Raw genomic sequence first — 25,347 nt, 5'->3', positions numbered from 1 at the left:
GAGGAACCCACTCCGGAACTGTTGGCCAGTAGAAAGCAGCTACAGATCAGTTTGACCTTTGTCTACAGGGAAAGCAGTACGCCAGGTGAGGCGGGCAAAGGGTGTGGTGTACAAGTATGGAGAGAAGGCTTGCTAGCGGGTCAGCTCAGCCAGCAGGTGGCCGCCCAGGAGACGTTCAGATCCGGGATGGGGTGAGGGGGCTCGTGGTTGCGCCAGACTAGGTGAATAAGGCATTTAAGGAGTTTTAAAAGAGGTTGCATCGGTCGTAGCCTCCAGGGGATGAATTGGATATGACAAAGTTTTCGGAGGGGCTGAAGTGTCCCACAGTGGAGGAGGAGGATCGGGCAGGGTTGGAGGAGCCAGTGGGGATTGAGGAAATTCGGACAGCGGTAGGAAATATGCAAACGGGAAAAGCACTGGGACCGGATGGGTTCCCGGAGGAATTTTCGAAGAGGTTTTTGGATAGGCTGGGGGCCGCTGTTGTGGGGGATGTTTGAGGACGTGGTGGCTAAGGGGGTGCTTCCAGAGGCAATGGGACAAGCATCTATTTTGTTGTTGTTAAAATAGGATAAGGACCCGGTGAAGTGTGCGTCATATCAGCCAATATCCCTGTTATGGATGCCAAAGTGTTGCCATTTAGGTTGGAGGAGTGTCTTCCACAGGTGGCTCGGAGGATCAGACGGGGTTTGTAAAGGGTAGGCAGTTGTCCTCATATGGACTTGTTAAACGTGGTGCTCTCCCCATCAGAAGGGGGGAAGCACGATGTGATGGTGGCACTGAAGAAGGCGTTTGATCGAATAGAGTGGAATTATTTGTTTACGATGTTGGAATGGTTGGGATTAGGCCTAAGTTTGTGGTGTGGGTCAAGTTGTTGCATCAGGAACTGAAGGCGAGTGTTCGTATGAATGAGGTGAATTTGGGACATTTTTAGTTGCATAAAGCAGGGGTGCTTCAAGTCCCCTCTTTTGTTTGCGCTGGCGATGGAGCCCTTGGCCATTGCGCTGAGGAGCCCGGATAAGTGGAGGGGAATAGTGAAGGGGAGGCTAGAGCATAGGGTGTCCCTGTATGCTGATAACTTTTTGTTGTATATTTCCAACCCGGGTCCAACGGTGGGGGATATAATGGGGCTGCTCACCCGATTTCGGGCTTTTTCGGGAGACAAATTGAATTTGGAAAAGAGGGAGTGCTTTCTGGTCTCCCACCAGGAGTGGGAGCGGGTTTGGGGGGATTGCTGTTTCATGTGACAATTACTCACTTAAGGTATCTGGGGTGCAGCTGGCTCAGGATTGGTCCTGGCTCCGTAAATTGAATTTTATGAGCCTGATAGGCAGGGTCAAGGCCGATCTGTTGAGGTGGGACAACCTCCCCCTGTCAAAAGCAGGCCGGGTGCAGGCAGTAAAAATTAATGTTTTGCCGCGGTTTTTGTTTATATTCCAATGTTTGCCGGTCTTCTTGCCGAAAGCGTTATTATGGAGGTGGAATGGTTAATTTCATCGTTTATCTGGGAGGTACGGTGGCGAGGATTGGGAAAACGTTTCGGAAAACGTTGTTTCAGAGAGGGTGACAGTCAGGGGGTTTGGCTCTGCCGAATTTGTTGTATTATTATTGGACAGAAATTGGGTTGGAGTAGGGAGCCAGGTGCAATGTGGGTGAGGATGGAGGCAGATTTGTTTAGGGGGTTGGGGCTGCAGGCGCGGGCGACAGCGTCGCTTACGTTTGTCCTGGGAAATATTCGGATAGTCCGGTGGGAGCCATGCTGAAGATTTCATAGAATTTACAGTGCAGAAGGAGGCCATTCGGCCCATCGAGTCTGCACCGGCTCTTGGAAAGAGCACCCTATCCGAGGTCCACACCTCTACCCTATCCCCATAACCCAGTAACCCCACCCAACACTACGGGCAATTTTGGACACTAAGGGCAATTTATCATGGCCAATCCACCTAACCTGCACATCTTTGGACTGTGGGAGGAAACCGGAGCACCCGGTGGAAACCCACGCACACACGGGGAGGATGTGCAGACTCCGCACAGACAGTGACCCAAGCCTGAATTGAACCTGGGACCCTGGAGCTGTGAAGCAATTGTGCTATCCACAAGGCTACCGTGCTGGTTACCGTATAGAGGCAATTCCGGCAACATTAGCGGCGGGGTCGGAGTTGATGCCAATCCGAGAGAATCATGTGTTTGAGCCGTCGAGATTGGATGCTAGGTTATGGGGATGGGGTGGGGGAGGAGGGGTGGTGGTGATGGAAACGCAGGACTTATTTCTGGAAAGGCGGTTTGTTAGCTTGAGGAGTTGCCGGAGAAGTTTGGGTTTCCACGTGTGGAGGCCTTTAGGTATATGTAGGTCCCGGATTTTGCCAGGAAGGTTTTCCCGACGTTTCCGGTGATGCCGCCCTCCTCATTGTTGGAGTGGGTGTTGTCAGTGATGGGATTGGATTGGATTGGACTTGAATTGGATTTGTTTATTGTCACGTGTACCGAGGTACAGTGAAAAGTATTTTTCTGCGAGCAGCTCAACAGATCATTAAGTACATGGGAAGAAAAGAAAATGCATAATAGGGAAAAGATTAGAACGAGTATAAGTTAAGTAAAAAGTGGATCTGTTGGGGAGAGCTCGCAGAGAGTAGCCTCGCTCCGGCGCCATCTTCTGAATGGGCTGGAAGGGAGCTAATCTCGGCGATTTTTGGGAGGTTTCTGGAGGAGGCTGCAGCGTCGTTGGAAGGGGTGCGACCAAGTGGGAGGAGGAGCTGTGGTTGGCGCTGGAGGAGGGGTTGTAGAATGAGGTGTTGCGGGCGATGAATGCTTCGGCCTTGTGTGAGACTGGGGTGAATACAGTTCAGATGGTGTACAGGGCTCACCTGATGAGGTCAAAGTTGAGCCGGTTGTTTGAGGAGGTGGAGAATACTTGAGAGCGATGTAGGAGGAGCACGGCGAACCATGTGCATATGTTCTGGTCCTGCCTGAAGTGGAGACATTTTTGAGGTTTTTTTTCAACACTCAGTCGGCAATCTTGGACTTGGAGCGCAGACACCTGGGGGCCATATTTGGGGTGTCGGTCCTGCCGGAGCTGCAGACGGGGGTGATGGTGGATGTTTTAGGCTTTGCCCTGCTGATTGCTTGCAGGCGAGTCCTGTTGGAGTGGAGGTCAGCCTCTACGCCCTGTGCCTTAGTGAGGCTGGGGGACCTGATGGAGTTCCTGTATCTTGAGAAGGTGAAGTTCAATTTAAGGGCGATTGAGGGGTTCCATAAGAGATGGTGTCTGTTCATTCTGCATTTTAAAGAGTTGGTTGCTGTCAGCTGCTAAACGACGAGTTGTCATCGAGAAGGTAGAGATATGGGGTTATTTTTCGAGACATAGGTGGGTTGGTTGGTAGAGTGGGGGTTCTTTTGGTATTCTTTTTTTTTAATGCATAAAATGTTAAAAACTGAACAAAAATATTTTCATAAATCTCTAAGTCAGTTGTCCAAATCTGCCTGTTACAAACAATTGGGTTGTGTTAAGTTTCTGAATGACTCGACCTCACTGGACTCCTCTTGGTATGCATTTGTGGATTTAAGACAGTTTTGGGTAGAGGGCGAAAAACCAGGGTCAGGGTGAACTGCAGTGATGTCTAGTCATGATGCTTGTAAACTCAGTTAGTAATTTGTATTTTACGTAAACCATTTTAGTGAATGTTTTGTACATTACCAGAATTAATAAGTAATTCTGATATATGGTGGTGGAGTCCATGGGAATTGTTTTAAATGAAAGAAAACAGTTGAGACTGTAAAAAAGCAAATTAACGCATCAGCTGAAGAGATGCAGCAAACAAAAACACCTTGAAACAATATGATGGCCAGGAGCAAGAACAGAGCATACTGGAAAGACTTGGCAGGTCTGGCAGCATCTGTAAGGAGGGTAAACAGAGAAAACATTATTGTTTCAATGCAAGAACTCTGACTGCTTTTCTTGGAAGAGATATACATAGAACCATAGAATTGCTATAGTGTGGAAGGAAGCCATTCAGCCCATCAGGTTTGCACCGACCCTTTGAAGGAGTGCCCTACCCAGACCCATTCTCCCAGCCGATCGCTGTAACCACGTAATCCCACCTAACCTGCACATCCCTGGGCACTAAGGGGCAATTTAGCATGGCCAATCCACCTAACATGCAAATGCCTTTGAATTATGAATTGACTGTACCTGCTGATTGTTGCTTATTTACTACAGTGCATATCAAAACCTGTGGATTCCTTTCATAAATCCTAAAGGCTGCCTTCCTGTGATCTTTTCTACAAAGTGCTCTGACACATCTATAAATTATTTTGACACGGGTGATATGTGAAAATCAATACCAGTTTATCAGGTGTCATCAAGTGGACATTCATGCTAGTTGGCCTGATATAAGACCTCTTCACGAGCTGTGTAATTGAATAGGGCTGAGGCCATGAAAGTGCCGACTGCCAACTGACACTAATAAATATCCTTTCAGCAGGTTTGCTGCAGCCATGTTTGATACGTATACTGAACGCAAAATCACAACTCGCCCGAGACTCTCTTTTTCCAGAAGGAGGCCCGCTTTCTTGCTCGGGACTTTTATCAAGTGCTTGCTACTATTTTTTGTGTTGCCTTTGGTTCTGTTCATTTTGACTGCTTATTTTACAGTCATGTTATCAAAAGAAGATTTAGAGCCCAGGGTGAGATTATAATGGAAAAATACACCTGAAGGCATTTTGTTTGGAATTTTGAAAGAAATATTTGGCTGTTGTCGTCTCAGAAAAATTTGGCTGTTGTCTTGTATCAGTTTAGTGAATTGAAGCAAAAATTCAATGTTAGCCAATTCAGTCACTGAATATTTAAATTTACGTATCCAGTGTTCCATTAAGTCCACCTCAAATAAATGATTTAGCTCAGTTAGATATTACATCACTAACTGTGAGGACAGTGTTGATCCATGAGTGTGAGAAGAGCTGTGAAGGTCTTTCTCACGGCTGAAGGAATGTGTGAAGTGTGGACACCAGTCAGATATTCTGCAGTGGTTACATCAGTTTTAGTGTCACTGCAGTTAATTATTTCATTATCGGACTGTAAAGCTATCTGCTGTGCTCAGACAGTGGAATAAATGAGTTAAGTTAATCAAAGAATTATAGTAGTTAACTGAATGAATAGAAGTCATGTTGCCCTGACCATCGAAGGAGAAGCAAAATATTGTGATCTGGCAACACTTATATTACTTAATGTCATTGCGACTATTGTAAGTAATGTGATAAAATAGGCTGATAAAAAGCTTAATTTTCAGTGTATAAATTTATCACAGGTATTTCCTTGTGAGGTAGGAACAAAGATGACATTTATCTTTCCTGCTGGTTCCTTTGCTCTCCTGGGGACTCTGGATGTGAACTGTTGAGTGAGCCAATGCTACTCCGAGCTGGCTGCTGGCAAATATTTTCTTTCTCTTCCTCTGCGAGGTGCCGAGCTTCTCGTCTAATGTAATTGGGATGAGATTGAGAGCTTAAGTATGTTGCTGTTCAGGAGCAAGTTTTATAGCACGTACCCATGTTCTCCAGGAAAGAATCATACTGGATGCTGTTGCCTTAATATTCAACATCAGATTAATAATTGACTCCTACCGATCATGATTTCTAGATTTGTTTTCCTGACTTTGATATAGTGAACTGTACGTGTGCAAAACCTAATTGTTTTGATGTGCAATTGGGTGCGGGGGCAGGGGGGGGGGTTGGAGGAGAGATAACTTCATAATTTGCCGATTCCACAAAACTTAGGAAAGTAGTAAGCAATGAGGGGATAGTAGCAGACATCAGGAGGACATAGGTGGGTGAAATGGGTAAACAACAGCTCGATGAAATTTTATGCAGAAAAGTGTGAAGTGATACACTTTGAAAAGAAAAAGAAAGGGTGGTTATATAAACTATATGGTACAGTTTTAAAGGAAGAGCGCACAATCAGTGGGACCTGGGGATACACACAAATCTTTAAAGACGGTAGGACAAGTTGATGAAGTTGCCAAAAGCATGTGGAATCCATGGCTTTATGTGTAGAGCACAGAAACCATGAGGTTATACTAAACCTTTATAAATCTCTGGATGGACCTCAGCCAATAGTGTGTACACTTCTGGGCACCATATTTTAGAAAGGATGTCAAGGTTTTAGAGGTGTCTCAAAGAGGACTTTCTGGAATGGTATTGGGGATGTTGAACTTGGCACAAATTTTGACTCTAACCTGCTGGCTGTCATGTAATTCCTGTTGACTTTGGAAGGTTTCAACGTCGGGTCATGCAAATGAGATGCGAGATTTAGAATCCTGCTGACAAAACTGGCACATCCCCAGATCAAATTAATCACCATGGTGAGTTTGCACTCATTTGCAGGCTTTCGATGAGGCTGTTAAAATGAAACATTTTTTTTAGATTTAGGCGCACATTTTAATGCAAAAAGTATTAACTCCGAAAACATTTCTCAAATGCGCTACTACATGGACAATTTTATTCATATAATTATGCAAATTAGACTAAACAGTAACTTGAGCCATAAAATCAATTCGGAAAACCAATGAAATTTGTGCCCGGACTGCTTCCAAAGCAGAAACTCTACCCCTAAATATTGAATCTATTTTAGATGTTGTACTTCGCCATGTTACCATAAAATTTCATACACTGCGCTTAGAAAGTTAATGACAATGTCAGTATTGCGCTGAGAATTTACAGTGCTTACACTTTTTAAGTATTTGTTTTTGGGATGCGGTTGAGCTTGGCATTACTTAATTTACTGCCCATCTTGAGTTGTCCTGAGGTCATATTGGACTTTCTCCTTGAACTGTGGGGATGGAAGCTTCCATAATTGTGTTAGATTAAAGCTACCAAGATATTGGCCCAGGAGTGGTAAAGGAACATTGATATACATGCAAGCTAGGCTGGAGTTTGACTTGGGAGGGGAGCTTGGAGGTGATGGTGTTTCCTCAACATTGCTCCCCTTCTGCTCCTTGGTGACAGAGGGAGGGGTAAGGGACAAAGTTGCTATCAAAATAAGTCACTTATTTGCATCCTGTGGATTGTATATGCTGCATCCAGTATGGTGAATATTGAAACCCAGTGGTGGAGATCCCATTCATTAGAACCATTTTGTCCAAGATTGTGTTGGACTTTTTTGAGTATTTGGTGGCTGCACCTTTTCTTTCTGCTTTTCTTCCACTTCTGCCTTTTTAAAAAACTTCTATCCTTCCTTTCACTCTCTAGCAGCATGCTTAGTTCATTGCTTCAGAAAATCTGCATGAGCTTGTTTCAGATTTAGAACCATAGAATTCCTACAGTGCCGAAAGAGAATATTTGGCCCATCAGGTCTGCACATTACTTCTGAAAGGGCACCCTACCTAGGCCCACTCCCTCGTACTATCCTCGTAACCCCATCTAACCTGCACATCCTTGGATACGGAAGGTCAATTTAGCATGGCCAATCCACCTAACCTGCACATCTTTGGACTTTGGGGGGGAAACTGGAATTCCCAGAAGAGACCCCCGCAGACACGGAGAGAACAGACAAACTCCACACAGACAGTCACCCAAGGCCGGAATTCAACCTGCGTCCCTGCAGCTGTGAGATAGGAGTATTAACTACTGTGGCACCGTAATGGCCGCGTGCTGATAAACTTGTCCTGCAGGGATAGCCTATATCAAATGTAAAGAGTGAACTTTAATTCAACTTCCAATTAGATCAGCACTTTTTTCAGCTTGTGATTATTATGGTTTATCGTTCTGTTATTATTTGCTGCTTTTTTTACAGGTTGGTGACAACATTATTTCCCCTTTCTTGAAGCTATTCTACTTATGTGTTTATAGAATGTGGATACACTGCCATTGTGAAATGGGAGAATGTTATCTTTGAAGTTGCAATTCCCCAAATTGAGCTCCTGATCTCACCTGTCTCACTGCCTTTGGGACAAGTGCAGAGTTATTTCCACCTTCCTTGAAAAACAGTGAATGATTGGGGAGATCTGAAGAGTGGAAACATTGGGATAAATGTTCATCCTCACCACTCGGGTGGCATTTCAACGGAACAGATCATACCCATTATAGTACCCATGGGGGCCGGTTAAGCTCACTTGGCTAGACAGCTGTTTTGTGATGCCGAGCAAGGCGAACAGCGCAGGTTCAAATCCTGTAACGGCTCAGGTTATTCATGAAGCCTGCCTTCTCAACCTTACCCCTCGCCTGAGGTGTGGTGATCCTCAGGTTAAATCACTACGAGTCAGCTCTCCCCCTCAAAGGTCATGGTCATCTGGGACTATGGCTACTTTACCTTACCTTACCCTACCCATGATCGTTCTCCATTGTTGAATTGAAAATGTTTTCCATAACTATAACCACTTCACACATTGAAGGCATACCTTTTACTGCATTATCTCCGAAATGTGAATAAAATGGAGTACTTTAATTTTCAAAATGACATATCTTCAGATTGAGCATATTCTGTATATAGTTTTATATTCCATTTTAATCAGTTTGATACTCAGCACTGATTGTTCCCATTTTGAAATTTCTTTGTCCGCAGGATAGCGACAACCTGTGGTGGGATGCCTTTGCTACAGAGTTTTTTGAAGATGATGCGACATTAACACTTTCATTCTGCTTGGAAGATGGACCAAAGAGATACAGTAAGAGGCCTTTTTGTCTGACTTACACTAACTAGTATCAATGTTCTGAAGTGTTCTTTGAGATAGGAAATTTGAGGGCAAAGAAAACCTGCCTGTTAGTCATTTGATCCACCATCAGAATGTTAATACTTTTACTCCCATTGCTTGTTGTCTTTATGCAACAATTATAGTTTTGTTATAATGTGGATAAGGGATAATCATGAACATTCATATATCATTAAGCAAATTTATGTCCGTTTCGTGCAATTTTCAAAATGAGAGTTAAAATAGAACCAGTTTTCCCATATCAAAATTAATAATTGTCTATGGAAAAGCAATTAATGATTTTGTTCAGCAACCAAGTAAGTTAAGTGCTTTTGGGTTTGGAATGGCTTATTTGAGATATAAAAAAAATGAATTGTCAGTCATTGGAATGGAGCATTCTAATCTTTGAGTGCCAACGTTATCTCGACCAACCTAACCAGTTTGCGGTTTCAGTTTCAGCCAAATGCCAAAAGTATTCAATTATGAGATGACAAAGAAACTTCTCTTCTTACGTATTACAAAAAACTTATGGTGGCTCAACACTCGCTGTTATATTAAATGATGGACATCCATGCAGTTTAGGGAAATGTTTGTGTTCTCCAGTTCCATTTTGTCAGTGCTGTACCATGCTGAGGTGCCCAAACAACCTTTCCTCCTGCAACTTCAATCTAAAACATGGATTTAAATCTGTTACACAATTCAAAAAAGAATTACATGGTTTTGGAATTTTTTTGTTTCAAAACAGCTACTTTTTTGAAAATTCATTTACAGGATGTGGGCATCGCTGGCTCGGCTAGCAATTATTACCCATCCCCAGTTGTCCTTGAGAAGGTGGTGGGGTGATGACTTGCCTTCTTGAACCGCTGCAATTCCTGAGGTGCAGATACACCCATGGTGCTGATAGGGAGGGAGCGCCAGGATTTTAACCCAGTGTCAGTGAAGGAACAGCAAAATATTTCAAAGTCAGGATAGTGAGTGATTTGGAGGGGAACCCCGAGGTGGTGGTGCTCTCAGGGACCTTCTGCTCTTGCCTTTTTAGATGGTTGCGGTCGTGTGTTTGTAATGTGCTATCTAGGGAGCCTTAGTGAGTTCCTGCAGTGCACCGTGCAGATAGTACATATTGCTGCTTATTGGTGATGGAAGAATTGAATGTTTGTGGAAGGGGTAGCAATCAAGCGGGCTGCTTTGTCCTGGATGGTGTCGCGCTTCTTAAGTTGGAGCTGTAGTCATGCAGACAAGTGAAGAGTATTCCATTACACTCCTGACGTGTTTCTTGTAGATGGTTGACAGACTTTGATGGGTCAGTTACTCGCTGCAAGATTCCTAGCCTCTGACCTGCTCTTGTAGCCACAGTATGTATATGGCTCGTCCAGTTCAGTTTCTAGTCAATGGTAACCCCCAAGATGTTGATCGTGGGGGATTCAGTGATGGCAGTGTAATTGAATGTCAAGGGTAATGGTTCGATATTCTCTTGTAAGAGATGGTCATTGCCTAGCACCTATGTGGTGCATATGTTACTTGCCACTTGTCAGCCCAAGCCTGGAAATTGTCCATGTCTTGCTGCAATGTGTCATTTATTAAATGTATAATTTAATTCTAATTATTGTACTCTCAGTATCTTGTGTGTTTGTGCATTATTGAACTTGGAGGTAAGTCTTGAGCCTATACGTAATGAAATTATATCAGTGTGTCTTATCCCTTTGAAGGAGGCAGTAAAATATAGTGACCAGTCCACATAATCTTCAGTGAGAAAAATACTGCAATTCGGGCTCACTGGTACACACTAACCCACGCTCCGTATATTCCAAGTTTGCAGTTCATTCAGCCTGTTTATTGCAAAAGCATTAGGGCAAAGCTAACTGTTTTCTTGTACTATATCCAATTATCGCCTCAGCCAGAAATGGTCAATTTCAACAACTGATCGCTTGTACAATCAAAAAGATTTTTTTTCTCCCAAATTGCCAACAGTGTTTTCTGATAATCAGTGAGCAGCATCAAAGTGACTGTAGTTATGTCAAATGATGGCTACGGCATAGCACCGGGAAAGGTGGTGGAGAAGCAGCATGTATTTGCAACCTAACTCCATGTCTGCTGTGAGATTGCCACACGCTATTAGTCAGTCTGGCTCCTCGAGACCCAGAAATAAGCCAGAATAAGGAGGGGCCTATCGAGGGCAGTGTATTTCCAGCACAGAATGTGCATCTGTATTCTGCCAGTCACATTGGACAACTGAGTGGCTGCTTTATGCCTAAAAGCTTGTTTTATGGTTCTTAATGAATACTTTGTGTCATTCTTCTCAAAAAGAGAGGGGCAAGTGAAATATTGGGATGAGATAGACTTGGTGTGTGGAACTTTGCCATGTTTTGCGAAGTATCATCTCTGGCCGGGAAAGCAGAAGGTCAGCTACTGGGTTTTCCCACTGTATTTTAAAAATAATTGAGAAAAAATGGTAAGAAGAGCCTGCCCCACCAGCAACTTAGGTTTCTAAAAGATCGGTTGTCCCAACTTTAAAAAAAATTGTAATAGAACCCCTTCATCTGGCATGATCCTCTTTGTCTGGAGACTGTATTCAGCTGTGCGCCTACTGCGGGTTCTGCTTCCCGGTTGCAAGTTGTGAAGGACCGGTCATAATTCATGTTGGGTTTGGACTGGCGCGTGAGGAGAACTTTCAGTACATGCTGGTACGAAGAAGGTCTTTCCGACCTTTCCGATAGCGCCCACCACCTCGCTGTCGGAGGAGGTGCTGTCAGTGAGAGGGCTGGAAGGGGGGATCGTCTTGGCAATTTATGGGAGGATTCTGGAGGTGGATAAGGTGTCCATGGAGGGGAATAAGGATAAGTGGGAATAAGTGGGAAGAGGAGATGGAGACGGCATTAAAGGAGGGGTTGTAGTGTGAGGTGCTGCGGAGGGTGAATGCCTCGATCTCGTGTGTGAGGCTATGGCTGATTCAGCTGAAGATGGTACACAGGGCGCAACTGACGAAGTCAAGGATGAGCTGGTTGTTTGAGGGGGTAGAGGGCATCTGTGAGCGGTGTGGGAGTGGCCCTGCTAACCATGTGCATATGTTCTCGTCTTGCCCGAAGCTGGAAAGGTTTTGGAGGTAATTTTTTAGCACTATGTCAGAGGTCTTATATGTAGACATGGAGCCCGATTCCCTGGGGGCCATATTTGGGCCGTTGAACCTGCCCAAGTTGCAAATGGGAGTGGGGGCAGATGTTTTGTCATTCGCCTCGCTGGTTGTTCGCATTCGGGTTCTGTTGGGGTGGAGGTTAGCTTCTCCATCCTGTGCCTCAGCGTGGCTGGGGGATCTAATGGAGTTATTATTGCTGGAGAAAGTGAAATTTGCTGCAAGCGGGGGGATAAGGGGGTCCCATAAGAGTGAGGGTTTGTTCATTTAGCATTTTGGAGAGCTGGTTACCATCGACCATTAAGAAGGAGGGGCTTCTTCTTGTGTTGGAGTTTAATATGTTGGTTATGTTTTTTGTTATGTAAAATGTAAAATGTTGAAAATTGGAATGAAAATACTTTTTAAAAAACGATTCACGTTAGAGTGAATGGACAATTTAACATAATAATCTTTATTGTCACAAGTAGGCTTACATTAACACTGTTATGGATCCGGGTTTACAGGACCCCAAAGTGTTTCATGGGTTCAACCGACCCACAACTTTTAATAGATTGTGGTGTGGGAAGCACACGGCATACTCTCCAGGTGTGATACAGCAGAAATGGACAAGTGGTTTTTAAAACAAAAGAATGTTTATTCTATGAACTCAAGTTAACCTTTTTAAAACAAACATTGAAAATCTTAACACCCATTACTTCAAAGATAACCCCAAAAGACTACAACACTAAATAATCCTTCAAACTGTTCCTTTTAAACATCCAAAAGACTTCAAACCTTCAAAAATAGGAGCACATTTGTTACATTCAATATATTTATAGTCTTTGGATTGCAGAAATCAACAGACCAGCTCTGTGTTTCTTCATGCAGCTCACAGCAAAACACACGGACAGTCCTAGCTGCGTTCTCAAACTGAAACTCAAAAAGCAGAAGTGAGCTCAGCTTCCCCCATCCTCTGACATCACTTCATTAATATGATCAGCTCCATTTCTTAAAGGTACATTGCTTAAACATCCATTTCGTAAGGTACTCTCACATGACACCTCCCCCCCCAGGAAAAAATAAAACCCATCAACTTCAAGATGGTTTCATTTTTCACCTTTGCACCATCAATTAAGAAATGCACACAGTAAAAACACTTTACTGGTTCAAAAATAAACAACACACGCAAACAGGTATAATAATATAGTCCTTTTTTTTTTCTCGTTCTTCTTCCTCCAACCGAAATCCTTCTCGATTAAGTCTCTGCACGATCCATCCATTCCTCTACGCCTCGGCATTTCTCGTTAAGGTTAGGTACTTCAGTTCATTCTGATCACAGAGTCCCTTGCAGTTCTTCAATCCAGGAGCATTGGTTACCACAGCTTTCAGGCAGTCAAATGCATGTTGAAACTTCGTTGTTCATTGAAATTTTTTAACGTTTCTTCAGCAAGTCCATCAGTGGAGTAATCACGCTACAAAACTCTTGCACAAATGTTCGATCAAATCCACTCATGCCAAGAAATCGAATTATTTCCCGCCTTGTCGAGGGTATCGGAAACTCCCCGATAACTTTTGTTTTCACATCCCGTGGGACCAATTGACCCTGTCCGATTGTATGGCCAAGGAAAATGACTTGGGCTTTTCCAAATTCACTTTTGGCTAGGTTTATCACCAAACCCGCCTCCTGAAGTCGATCGAATAACTCCATAAGATGTTTTAAATGTTCTTTCCATGTCTGGCTGAAAACTACCAGATCGTCGATATATACCGCACAATTGGGTAATCCTGAAACAACTGTATTAGTTAACCGTTGAAATGTGGCTGGGGCGTTTTTCATGCCAAATGGCATAACTTTGAATTGGTATATACCATCTGGAGTCACAAAAGCTGAAATCTCCTTCGCCCTTTCGGATAAAGGTATCTGCCAGTAACCTTTGAGTAAATCCAATTTGGAAATAAAAGCGGATTGTCCCACTTTCTCAATGCAATCCTCCAAACGTGGGATAGGATAAGAGTCCGTTCTTGTAACTGCATTCACCTTTCTATAGTCCACACTCAACCGTTGGGTACCGTCTGGTTTAGGTACCATCACTATGGGTGAGCTCCATTGGCTGCAACCCACTTCAATTATGCCATTTTTAAGCATCCTCTCAATCTCTTTGTTAACCTGTGCCAATTTTAAAGGATTAAGTCTATATGGATGTTGTTTGATAGGAACAGCATTTCCCACATCTACATCATGTACAGCCATTTTAGTACTTCCCAATTTATCTCTACAAACTTGCCCATGTGATATCAATAACTCTTTCAGGTCAGTTCGTTTTTCCTCTGGAAGGTAACTTAACAATTCATCCCAATTTTTAAGAACATCCTCATTTTCCAATTTAATGTGAGGTATGTCAAATCCAGTCATCTGGATTTGGTTCGTCACTTTGAGTTGGAATCATTAAAACCTCCTTTTTCTCTCCTTCCCTTTCAAAGTACCTTTTAAGCATATTCACATGACACACTCGGTGAGTCTTCCTTCTATCTGGTGTTTTTACCACATAATTCACCTCACTTAATTTCCTTTCAATCTGATACAGTCCACAAAACCTAGCTTTTAAAGGCTCACCTACCACTGTAACAATACTAAAACTTTATCTCCACTGGCAAAACTACGAACTTTGGATTTCTTGTCCGCTACCCGTTTCATCACATTTTGTGCAACTTTTAAATGTTGTCTAGCCAATTCATCTGCTCTATTTAATCATTCCCTAAAATTTGACACGTAATCCAATAGTGTAATTTCCGATTTCTCACTCACCAATTTTTCTTTAATCAATTTAAGTGGTCCTCTTACCTCATGACGAAAAATTAGTTCAAAAGGACTAAATTTGGTAGACTCATTAGGTGCATCCCTAATTGCAAACAGTACGAATGGAATTCCTTTATCCCAATCCTCTGGATAATCTTGACAATAAGCCCTCAACATTGTCTTTAATGTCTGATGCCACCTTTCTATCGCTCCCTGCGATTCTGGATGGTACGCAGTTGATTTAAATTGTTTTATTCCTAAGCTATCCATAAATTCTTTGAATAACTTTCAGGTAAAATTTGATCCTTGATCCAATTGATTTTCTGTGGGTAGTTCATATCTAGTAAAGAATTTAAGTAACTCCTCCACAATCTTTTCAGCTGTAATATTGCGTACTGGAATGGCCTCTGGAAACCTAGTAGACATACCCATTATAGTCAAAAGATATTGATTCCCACTTTTTGTTTTAGGAAGCCATCCTACACAATCAATTAGGACCCTTGTAAAAGGTTCGTCAAATGCTGGAATGGGTATTAAGGGTGCTGGTTGAGGTGTGATCATTTGACATGTGTGACATGATTGGCAAAATGTAACTACATCTTTATGTAGTCCAGGGCAATAAAATTGTTTCTGGATTTTAGCTTGAGTTTTCCTTATCCCCAAATGACCTTCCACTGGTACCTCATGTGCCACTCGCAAGACCTCCTTTCTATACCCTACCGGCAATACTACTTGATGAACTTCTGCCCACTTTTCATCCGCCTGCATATGTACAGGTCTCCATTTTCTCATCAAGACATCACTTTTGCAGTAATAACACCCTGGTATACTCTCAGATTCCTCTTCTGTATATGGTTTCTGAAATATCCGTTTTATTTCTACATCTTTCTGTTGTAACTCCGCCAATTTTTCTGAACTAAAAATATCCGCCTCATCCTCCACCTGTTCTTGTTCTTTTTCAACCACCTGATCAAAAATCGTTTCTGATAATTGCATTTCAACTTCATCTTCACTCTTTGATTTCTCCTCTTGTCTTAACCTGTGACTTTGCGACCTTGTTACTACACAATCATGAAAAATCCCAGGATATTCGTCCTTCAACACTTCAGTTGACTGATTTTCCACTGGCTTATTAACCACAGTAAGCATCACTCCCACATGCGACCCAGCTACATCATTACCCAAGATAAATTGTATTCCTGGACAAGATAGTTTATCTATTAATCCTACTACCACTTCACCACTCTTCACTGGACTTTCCAACCGTACCTTATATAATGGAACGCTACTCTCACCCTCAATTCCACATATTACCCCCTTTTCTGGCAACATTCTTCCCAAACTACATAATTCCTCATCTCTTACCATTAAAGATTGACTAGCTCCTGTATCTCTTAAAATTGTGACTTCTTTACCTGCTCCTCCTGATACATGTTGCTAACTTTTGTCTTAGTTTAATTGCTCCGTTTTATCATCTTTGCTCTTGAGTCGCCAGGTATCCTTACGATACCGCCACGTGGTTCAAGTCCGAGTAATGATCAATAATCCAATACACTGCTTAGTAAGATTGAAATCAAAGCACATTTATTATACACAGTAATCACTACTCATGCACAAATTCTACGTCTAAGCTACTTCTACGACTAACAGGCCAATACTTAACTTGGAACTGGCCCACCAGGTCAGGGAAACGAATGGCCTTTCGTTCGGGCTCTGAGCCTGCAGGATTCGAAGTTGGTACAGATTGGTAGCTAGGAGCGCCTATCTCGTAGCGAGCGTTGAAGTAAGACTTACTAGATATCAGCGGTGTCTGGACCGGTCACTGTCAAGGGTTGGTTCGCGTTGCTGAGTGACCCGGTCCAGAAGAGAAGCAGAGGGCGATTTGAACTTGTGCTTGATTCTTATAGTCCCCAGGGGCTTCCTGCCTTTCTGGGCGGACCCTGTACCTGCTTCCAAGTGATTGGACTTTGTCCCAATCACTTGGTTCGATTTTCTCCAATGCTGGAGCGGTTCCCTGATCAATGGGCGGTCCTGAGGTGGTCGTTCACCTCCCATTGTGTAGGCTTCTGCTGGCGCCAAAGAGTCTGGTTTGGCTTTATGTGTCTAAATGTTGCTCATTGTACCCAGGGATAGCTCATTAATATGCAGGTGGCTGGTGTTTTGTTATGCTGGTGGTTGCTGGTATCGATCTTGTCTGGCCTTTCCAGAGGTAGCTACACACACAACCTGCAGCTGCTTGTTTGTATCGTGTTGGCTGACTTTCCCATCAGCCATTGCCATTCGCCATTTTAAATCAGGAGTTAGCCATTCTAAATCGGGAGTTAGCCATTTTAACTGGCTACATACACATGAGTAAACTTTACCCACACAAGTAAATTCTTTAAAGGCACCTTCTTATCAATTACTTATTGAACAGGCTGTACAATCGTTTGCACCTCCTTCGCTTCCCTTGGGCTTTCCTTTACCACTCTAACAAACCCCACTGTCTTATCCTGTTTTACCACATCAGCCTTCCCAGTGCTTTTCTTCAAGCACCAACACTGTGACTTTACATGGCCTAGTTTATTACAGTAAAAACATTTGAAACTTTTCATTTCTCTTCCACCCTCCTGGATTTCTTTTTTAATCTGAGGTACACTCTCTTTATTATCTCCCATCAGATCACCTTCACCTTTACCACTTGAGTATTTCTCATGTCCCCAGTTTCTATCCCTCATCGGCTGAAACTGATGTCAGAAACCAACCTTGATTTATGAACTAATTCATAATCATCTGCCATTTCTGCTGCTAACCTCGCAGTTTTAACCCTCTGCTCTTCCACATGAGTTCTCACTACATCAAGAATTGATTTTTTAAACTCCTCCAAAAGTATAATTTCTCTGAGAGCTCCATACGTTTGGACTATTTTCAAAGCCCTTATCCACCTATCAAAATTACTCTGTTTGATCCTTTCAAACTCCATGTATGTTTGACCAAATTCTTTCCTTAAATTTCTAAACCTTTGTCTGTAAGCTTCAGGCACTAGTTCACATGCACCTAAGATGGATTTTTTCACCTCCTCATATGTTCCAGATACCTCTTCCAGTAGTGATGCAAACACTTCACTAGCTCTACCTACCAGCTTTGTTAGAATCAGTAATACCCACATGTCCTGTGGCCATTTCATTTGTTTAGCTACCTTCTCAAATGAAATGAAAAAGGCTTATACCATCTCGTCAAACCTTGGCAATGCTTGGACATATTTAAATGGATTCCCACCACGTCTTTGACTATGACGCTCTGTCTCACTATCCTCATCAATCTCATCCAACTGCATGTTTCCCTTTGCGTCTGCCAATTTTAACTGATTTTCATGTTTCATAGCCATTTTATGAAGTTAAAACTCTTTCTTTTTCCCTTTTCTCTCTATCTCTTTCTTTGTTTCTTTCTTCTCCTTTTCTTTTTCCTCTCTATCTCTTATCTCTTTCTTTGTTTCTTTCTTCTCTCTCCTTTTCGTTTTCTCTCATTGCATATTCAAGCTGCTTTAATTATTTTTCATGTTCAAATTGCTTAATCTGCAACTGGAGCTTTGCCATTTCTAATGAGTCAGAATGTATCTCAGGCAAATTTAAATGCTCAGTTACCGCTGTAAGTACCTCATCTTTTCACATTTTGCCAGGCAATGTTAACTGCAATGCCTTTGCCAAATCTAACAGTCTGCTTTTAGTCTCTGTCCGTAGGGTATTGAGTGTTACCGTGTCCACCCAAAAAATTTCTGAGCCTCTGAAAGAGCCATTGTCCACAACACTCCCCACTTAAACTAAAACACCACATCTGAAAAGCAACCATAATATCTTCACCCCTCACTGTCTTTAAGTTTGTTAAGTCAATCCAATCGATATACTTTTATCCCCCAAGAGCCCCCAATTGTTATGGGTCCGGGTTTACAGAACCCCAAAGTGTTTCATGGAGTTCAACCGAGCCAAAGTTTTAATTGATTGTGGTGTGGGAAGCACACTGCGTACTCTCCAGGTGTGATACAGAAGAAATGGACATGTGGTTTTTAAAACAAAACAATGTTTATTCTATGAACTCCAGTTAACCTTTCAAAAACAAACATTGAAAGTCTTCACTCCCATTACTTCAAAGATGACCCCAAAAGACTACAACACTAAATAATCCTTCAAACTGTTCCTTTAAACATCCAAAAAACTTCAAACCTTCAAAAATAGGAGCACATTAGGTTACATTCAATATGTTTATAGTCTTTGGATTACAGAAATCAACAGACCAGCTCTGTGTTTCTTCATGCAGCTCATAGCAAAACACACAGCTGCATTCTCAAACTGAAACTTAAAAAGCAGAAGTGAGCTCAGTTCCCCCCACCCTCTGACATCACTTCAGTAATATGAGCAGCTCCATTTCTTAAAGGTACATTGCTTAAACATCCTTTCATTAAAGGAACTCTCACATGACAACACTGCAATGAAGTTACTGTGAAATGGGAACCCCTAGTCGCCACACTCTGGCGCCTGTTCAGATACACGGAGGAAGAATTCAGAATGTTCATATTACTTAACAGCATGTCTTTCGGGACTTGTGGGAGGAAACCGGAGCACCTGGAGGCAACCCACGCAGACGCAGAGAGAACATGGAGGTCCGTCAGACGTAAAGGCCTGATAACTATATTTGAATTGATGCAAATGGGGATTCTGATGATTAAAGCCAGGAATCCCATTAAATCATTGGCGGGGAAATGCCCCCAGCGTGCAATCCGTTTTGGGACTCGGGTGCCATTCTCCGTGCCGTCTCCTCCCCCCCCCCCCCCACCCCCCAAAAAAAAGGGAGTGCAAAATGTTTCCCAGTGTAAGAGGAAATATGAAAGGGATTAGCATCTTTGATAGTTGATAACTTGCCGGATTGGCTGAAATGTATCCTTGGCTGCTAATAGATGCTAGGGAGGAAATTGAGATGGCTGTGACCATTTTACAATCCTCCCTGGCTGTAGATGCTGGAATGTGTCATTGCTTGAAAAAAATGAGGAAGTAATTAACCAAACCTCACCTCCATGGTGGGCAAATAATTGAAAAGGTTCTGAGAGAGACTATAAATTGTCATTTGGAATGGCCTAAATTTATCAAGAGCAGTCTGCAAGGATTTGCTAGGGAACATTTGTGCCCGATGAACTTGATTTAATTTTTTGAGGAGGTAACAAGTCAGATTGATGCATATAGAACGTTTGACGTGTCCTGCATGGATTTTAGCAAAGCTTTCCTCAGCATGCTTAATAGCAGACTAACTGAAAAAGTAAACGCCCATGCGATCCAAGGGAAAGTGGTAAGTTGGATCCAAAATGGACTGTGTCAGGAAGCAAAGTGTTAATGGTGTATTTTTCTGACTGCGCTGCAGGTAGGGACAATACTAGGTCTCTTGCTGTTTGTGGTAGACTTAAGGGACATGATTAAGAAGTTTACAGATGATATGAAAATTGGCCAGATGGTTGAGAGAGAGGCAGAAAGTGCAGACTGCAGGAAGATGTCAAAAGACTGGTCAGGTGGGCAGAATGTTGCTATTTTTCTAAAATGGATATGGTACTAGCAGATTTCTAGGCCACGGTATCAACTACAACTTAGGTGGAAATGTGGTGATAAGTCATACCCATCATTTTTGAACAAATCAGTCCCCTTTGTGCCAGGCGGGAGGCCTGAAAATCTCCCCAGTGTGTTTAAAATGTCAGCATTATCAACCCTCTGTCTCCAACAGCTTACAAAAACAGAAAATTCTGTAACATTTGTACTGTAGAAGTCAAAATTAGACTGCGTTTAAAATTTTGTAAATTAGGTCTGATATGAATAATAGGACATCAGAGTGGATAATGCTTGTAAATTATTAAAGAGAAAAGAGCCCATTATTTATATTTTGTGCATAATCCACTCGTTGATTAGGGTAAGAGTTAAACAAACATTTCCATCGAAACCCTGCAGTGAAGAAGGAGGCCATTCGGCCTATCGAGTCTGCACCGACCCTCTGAAAGAGCATTCCACTGAGGCCCAGCTCCTGCCCTATCCCCATAACTCCGCGCATTGATCATGGTCAATCCACCTAACCTGCACGTTTAATGGACGTACAGGTGATTTTTTGTAGGGCTATGATTGAACTCTTAGCTTCAATGTGTTTTTTTTGTTGATTTTATTGAAAAACACATAGTCATTTACAGAGGTTCAGCCTGTGTGTATTTAAAGAATAAATTGGAGGGAAAGAAAAAGCAAACTGATAAAGTAGGTTTTTATTTCATGACCTCGTCGACAAATGATTAAAAATAACATCGTCCTTGAACAGTGTTAGTTCAGTGACTGAGCAAGTCAAATTTCATTTTTCATGTGAAAATTCTCGACTTGTTTGTGTTTAGTGAAACTCATTTGCAATTAGGATCATGAAAAAACATCAATTTTGTGGTCGTTCCACAGGATTCTGTTGTCTTACGTATCTGTAACTTTGTTCGTTTTTCTGTGGCTTTGGACATGAAACACCTTGCTGAAAGGAAACAATTACTATATGACAATGAGCTCACCCTTGCGAATGTTCTGATTAAGAATACTTGACAATCTCATCCCCATTTAAACTTTTAAATCTCACCTCTTCCGAAGTGGATCGAAAGTCAGTTGTTGAATCATGTAATTTTTTGATACTGCGGGCTCAGATCCTAGAATTCGCCCATTATCAGGCATTACTCCAAATGGCAACTTTAGATAATTGGTAAATATGACCAATCCAATAAAGGCAACAAGCTGTTTCTTTGAACAAAATTTCCCTTTAGAAATAAGTCTATTTGTTTAAAAGCTACAAAACAGCCAGAACAAGATAGGACCAACGGAATGTTCCTTTAACACTGCAGTCGCACTCAGGCCTAGTACCCAAATCTGTGCCGCATTCATTTTTCATCAGATTGATCTCCATGAAGTCACTTTACTAAAATTGCAAGAACTTGACAGCATGTTTCCATTACTGGAAATAGTTTCATTTTTCTATGAGGACATTTTTGGCTGTCGGGTGCGGGAGAGTGTTTTTTGTTTATTGAGATATTCTTAGGATGTCACGTTTCTAACACTATTCTGCAGTAACTATTTCAGCCTCTTTAATATCTTAAATGTGACTTTTATTTTATTTGGCCCCTCCACACTGTCAGTTGATTATAATATCCACTAAAAATACACAAAATGCCTAGGAGCACTTGAAAGGTGAGAAGACACTTTCACCTGAACAGCCTACACCTAAAATATTAATCTGTCTTCTCATTTTTTTAATATAAATTTAGAGTACCCAATTAATTTATTTCCAATTAAGGGACAATTTAGCATGGCCAATCCACCTAACCTGCACGTCTTTGGGTTGTGGGGGTGAAACCCACGCAGATACCGGGAGAATGTGCAAACTCCACACAGTGACCCAGGGCCGGGATTCGAACCTGGGACCTTGGCTCTGTGAGGCAGCAATGCTAACCACTGCACCACGTGCCATCGTTAATCTGTCTTAAGAACTAAGAGCAGGAGTAGGCCATCTGGCCCTTCGAGCCTGCTCCGCCATTCAATGAGATCATGGCTGATCTTTTGTGGACTCAGCTCCACTTTCCCGCCCGAACACCGTAACCCTTTATTCCTTTAATAAGAACATAATTCCTTTAAAAAGAACATATTCTTCTCTAACTTTATGTAATGATGGGCCTACTGAGTATTTCAATCATTTCTGAACTTTTCTCCTTTTTATGTGTGTATAACCTCTGACCTCTTCGTTGATAGAGATCTCTGCAATAAAATATCATTCCTTCCCCTTGCATCTGAATGTTTAATCTAGTCTCTTCTGTGTAGAGAATGGCTGGTAGGGCAATACTAAGACTTCAAATTCTCTTCAGCAGCCCCTTGACTTGCACTTTTGTTAACTTTTTTAAATCATTATTATACTCTTTGCTGTGATTTTGTTTTATTATATATGGTCACTGGCTATTCAGAATAAAATGCTCTTGATGCAGAAAAAGAATGTTACTGTAAACTAAAGTACAGATGATTGCTGCAGGTGCAAAGGTATAAAATGAGCTTGAGGCGTGAGGCTGACTTACTTTTCCCTCTTAAGGAAATCCGTTCCTAGTGACTAGAAAGAGTGGCCTATTTTTATAATGCTAACAGCTGTTTTACAGTTGAGGGTAAGCATCATTGGGCATCAGTGTTGACAGTGTTCAGTTCATCTCTTTAAAAGGCAAAGGTCCTAAAATGACACCCTAGAGCAGCAATAGAATAGTAGTTAGTGTGCGATTAGGTCCATTCACGTGGTCAGGTATCAGATTTGTTAGCAGTCTTATCAGTCAACAAGGCATAGAAGCTGGAGGGCAAATGGCAATTAACGTCCAGTCAAATCAGTTGGTGCCCCATTCCTTGTGAACTGTCCTCCAGATAAGATGTTCTGCCATAGACTAAAATGCTTGTGCTGTCAGTGTAATAACAGCCTGTTGTGGTAAATCTCTTGCCTATCTTCCCAGTCGATCTGAATGTTTTGTTTGTGTATGTTCTCCGAGTGCAGCAACATGAATATACAAATTAACTAAGATTCTAATTTATGAACAATGAGTAGGTTCTTGTAAATTGCATGAAAGTTGCAGACTTGTGGGAATAAAACACCTTTTTATCAGAAAAGGTGTATTAAAGACTTTATAAAATAGACCATAAATTAGCTGGGCAGGACACAAATTACATTGCAATGTATCACAGCTCCTGAATGGAACATTCTAAGTGATGAATGCTTATCGTCCTGTTCTGTATGTATTGTATGTTTGTGATTGTGCATGGCAGTCACAGATGCCTGCATTTTATATTGTATTTCAAAAATTAGGACATGGGAACGTGCTCATGTTACAGCCTGGTTGGTGAACATGTAGTATTCCAGCAGCTATAGAGAATATATTGCAGTCATGAATGCCTGCCTTTCTGGGCGTACTGCTGACTTTGCTTAATTTGAATCAAGGTTAAAACATCCTCATTGCTCTAACTGCTGCTGACTGCTCCCTCCGTTTCCGTCAGTTCCAGAAAGGCAGCACGGTGACACAGTGGTTAGCACTGCTGCCTCACAGCGCCAGGGGCCCGGGTCCATTTCCGGCCTCGGCAGACTGTCTGTGTGGAGTTTGCACTTTCTCCCCATGTCTGCGTGGGTTTCTTCCGGTGTGCACGGTTTCCTCCCATAGTCCAAAGATGTGCAGGTGAGGTTGATTGGCCATGCTAAATTGTTCCTTAGCGTCCAAAAGGTTAGGTGGGGTTACTGGGATAGGGTGGAGGTGTGGGCCTAGGTAGGGTGCTCTTTTAGAGGGCCGGTGCAGACTTGATGGGCCAAATGGCCTCTTTCTGCGCTGTAGTGATTCTATGATTATATAACTTAATATTTCACCCAGGAAATCCACTACCTTAAGCTGTGCTGTTCTCCATCTCATGCTGTATTCCGATGGAAATGCCTACTTTTTGTATTCATTCAACGGATGTGGGTGTCGCTGACAAGGCCAGAATTTGTTGCCCATCCCTAATTGCCCTTGAGAAGCTGGTGGTGAGCTGCCTTCTTAAACCACTGCAGCCCATGTGGTGTAGGTGCACCCACAGTCCTGGTAGGGGAGGAGTTCCAGGATTTTGACCCAGAGACAGTGAAGGAACGGCAATGCAGTTGACAGCTGGGTGACTTGGACGGTAACTGCCTGGTGGGGATGCTCCCATGTGCCTGCTACTCTTGCCCTTATAGATGGCAACGGTCGTGGATTTGGAAGGTGCTACATAAGGAGTCTCAGTGAGTTCCAGCAGTGCGACTTATAGGTGGTACATACTACTACTGCACGTCGGTGGCGGAGGGAGTGAATGTTTGTGCTTGGAGTGCCAATCAAGCAGGTTGCTTTATCCTTGATTACTAGTGCACCCATGCCTGATAGCAACTGTTTTGTGTAGCAGGGAAGCTAATAGAGAGCGAGTGCCTTTACCCTAGGTTTAAGGACAACTTGCAAGAGACCAGTGATTCTTTTAAGTTGAATATGCTGACATGGTGGTGGTAAAATGTTCTTGATTTTGTGAACAGAAGTTATATTAAGTGTATTGAGCAACTCCGAACATTACAATTGTTCTGTGTAATTCATACCTGTGGTAAAGTAGAGTAGCACATGAGTTGAACCACCCTTCGCCTCACTCAGTTTTCCAACATTGACAGTATTTTGTTCTTGTGCCTCTATGAAGGAGGTCTTCTTCCAGGAGGCTGCAGATGTCAGCCATGACTTGCCATGAACGCCTGAGCTCCCAAGACACTGGTGCTCTGACTCATGCTGAGATGTGGTGCCAGAATGGAGGGCTTTACAAAGGAACCCAATCAGGTAGTGGCGGCACACACACACTCCCACTATCCAGCACAAATCACCAATCAGTAATGAGGAATGGAAACCCTAGCTTTTCATCAGACTACTTTGTGGCCAGTTGCAGCTTTCCTATTGCCACGCTGCTCAAAGTAAATCTGGCAGTTTCTTGATTGTATGGGGGAAATTCTCCCAGGTGAGGGGAGGTGGATATGGATGCATGTGGGGGCTTAAATCCTTTAAAACTAATGTAGGGCTAGGGGTCTGACATTATTCTGCCCATCTGGGTTTCACGCAACCATACTGAGAGAGCTGGCCCTCTGCCTGTGGACCCACTTTTGGGGTCTTCGCTCCTTCCAGCTGGATCTGTTTGCGCAGTTGGATGTGGCTGAGGAGAAGATAACGGATTTTAATGTAGGTGTTG

At 42.6% G+C, this 25,347-nt stretch overlaps 1 protein-coding gene across 12 annotated transcripts in view; it reads left to right on the top strand.

Annotated features, from left to right (window-relative positions):
* LOC140408768 (LIM domain-binding protein 2) overlaps nucleotides 1–25,347 on the top strand; it is a 728,711-nt gene that overhangs the window by 434,186 nt on the left and 269,178 nt on the right. For 10 of the 12 annotated variants that reach the window (XM_072496432.1, XM_072496430.1, XM_072496429.1 and 7 more), the window contains one exon: nucleotides 8,549–8,651. In XM_072496432.1, coding sequence (XP_072352533.1) covers nucleotides 8,549–8,651 — 103 coding nt within the window. Of the gene's footprint in view, nucleotides 1–3,793; nucleotides 3,902–5,129; nucleotides 5,238–8,548; nucleotides 8,652–25,347 lie in introns of those variants that run through there. The other 2 variants (XM_072496435.1, XM_072496434.1) reach the window with 2 other exon arrangements.

The sequence above is a fragment of the Scyliorhinus torazame genome, chromosome 3 (genome assembly GCF_047496885.1).
Source record: "Scyliorhinus torazame isolate Kashiwa2021f chromosome 3, sScyTor2.1, whole genome shotgun sequence".
Taxonomy (NCBI): domain Eukaryota; kingdom Metazoa; phylum Chordata; class Chondrichthyes; order Carcharhiniformes; family Scyliorhinidae; genus Scyliorhinus; species Scyliorhinus torazame.
This window is presented reverse-complemented; position numbering and strand designations above follow the sequence as displayed.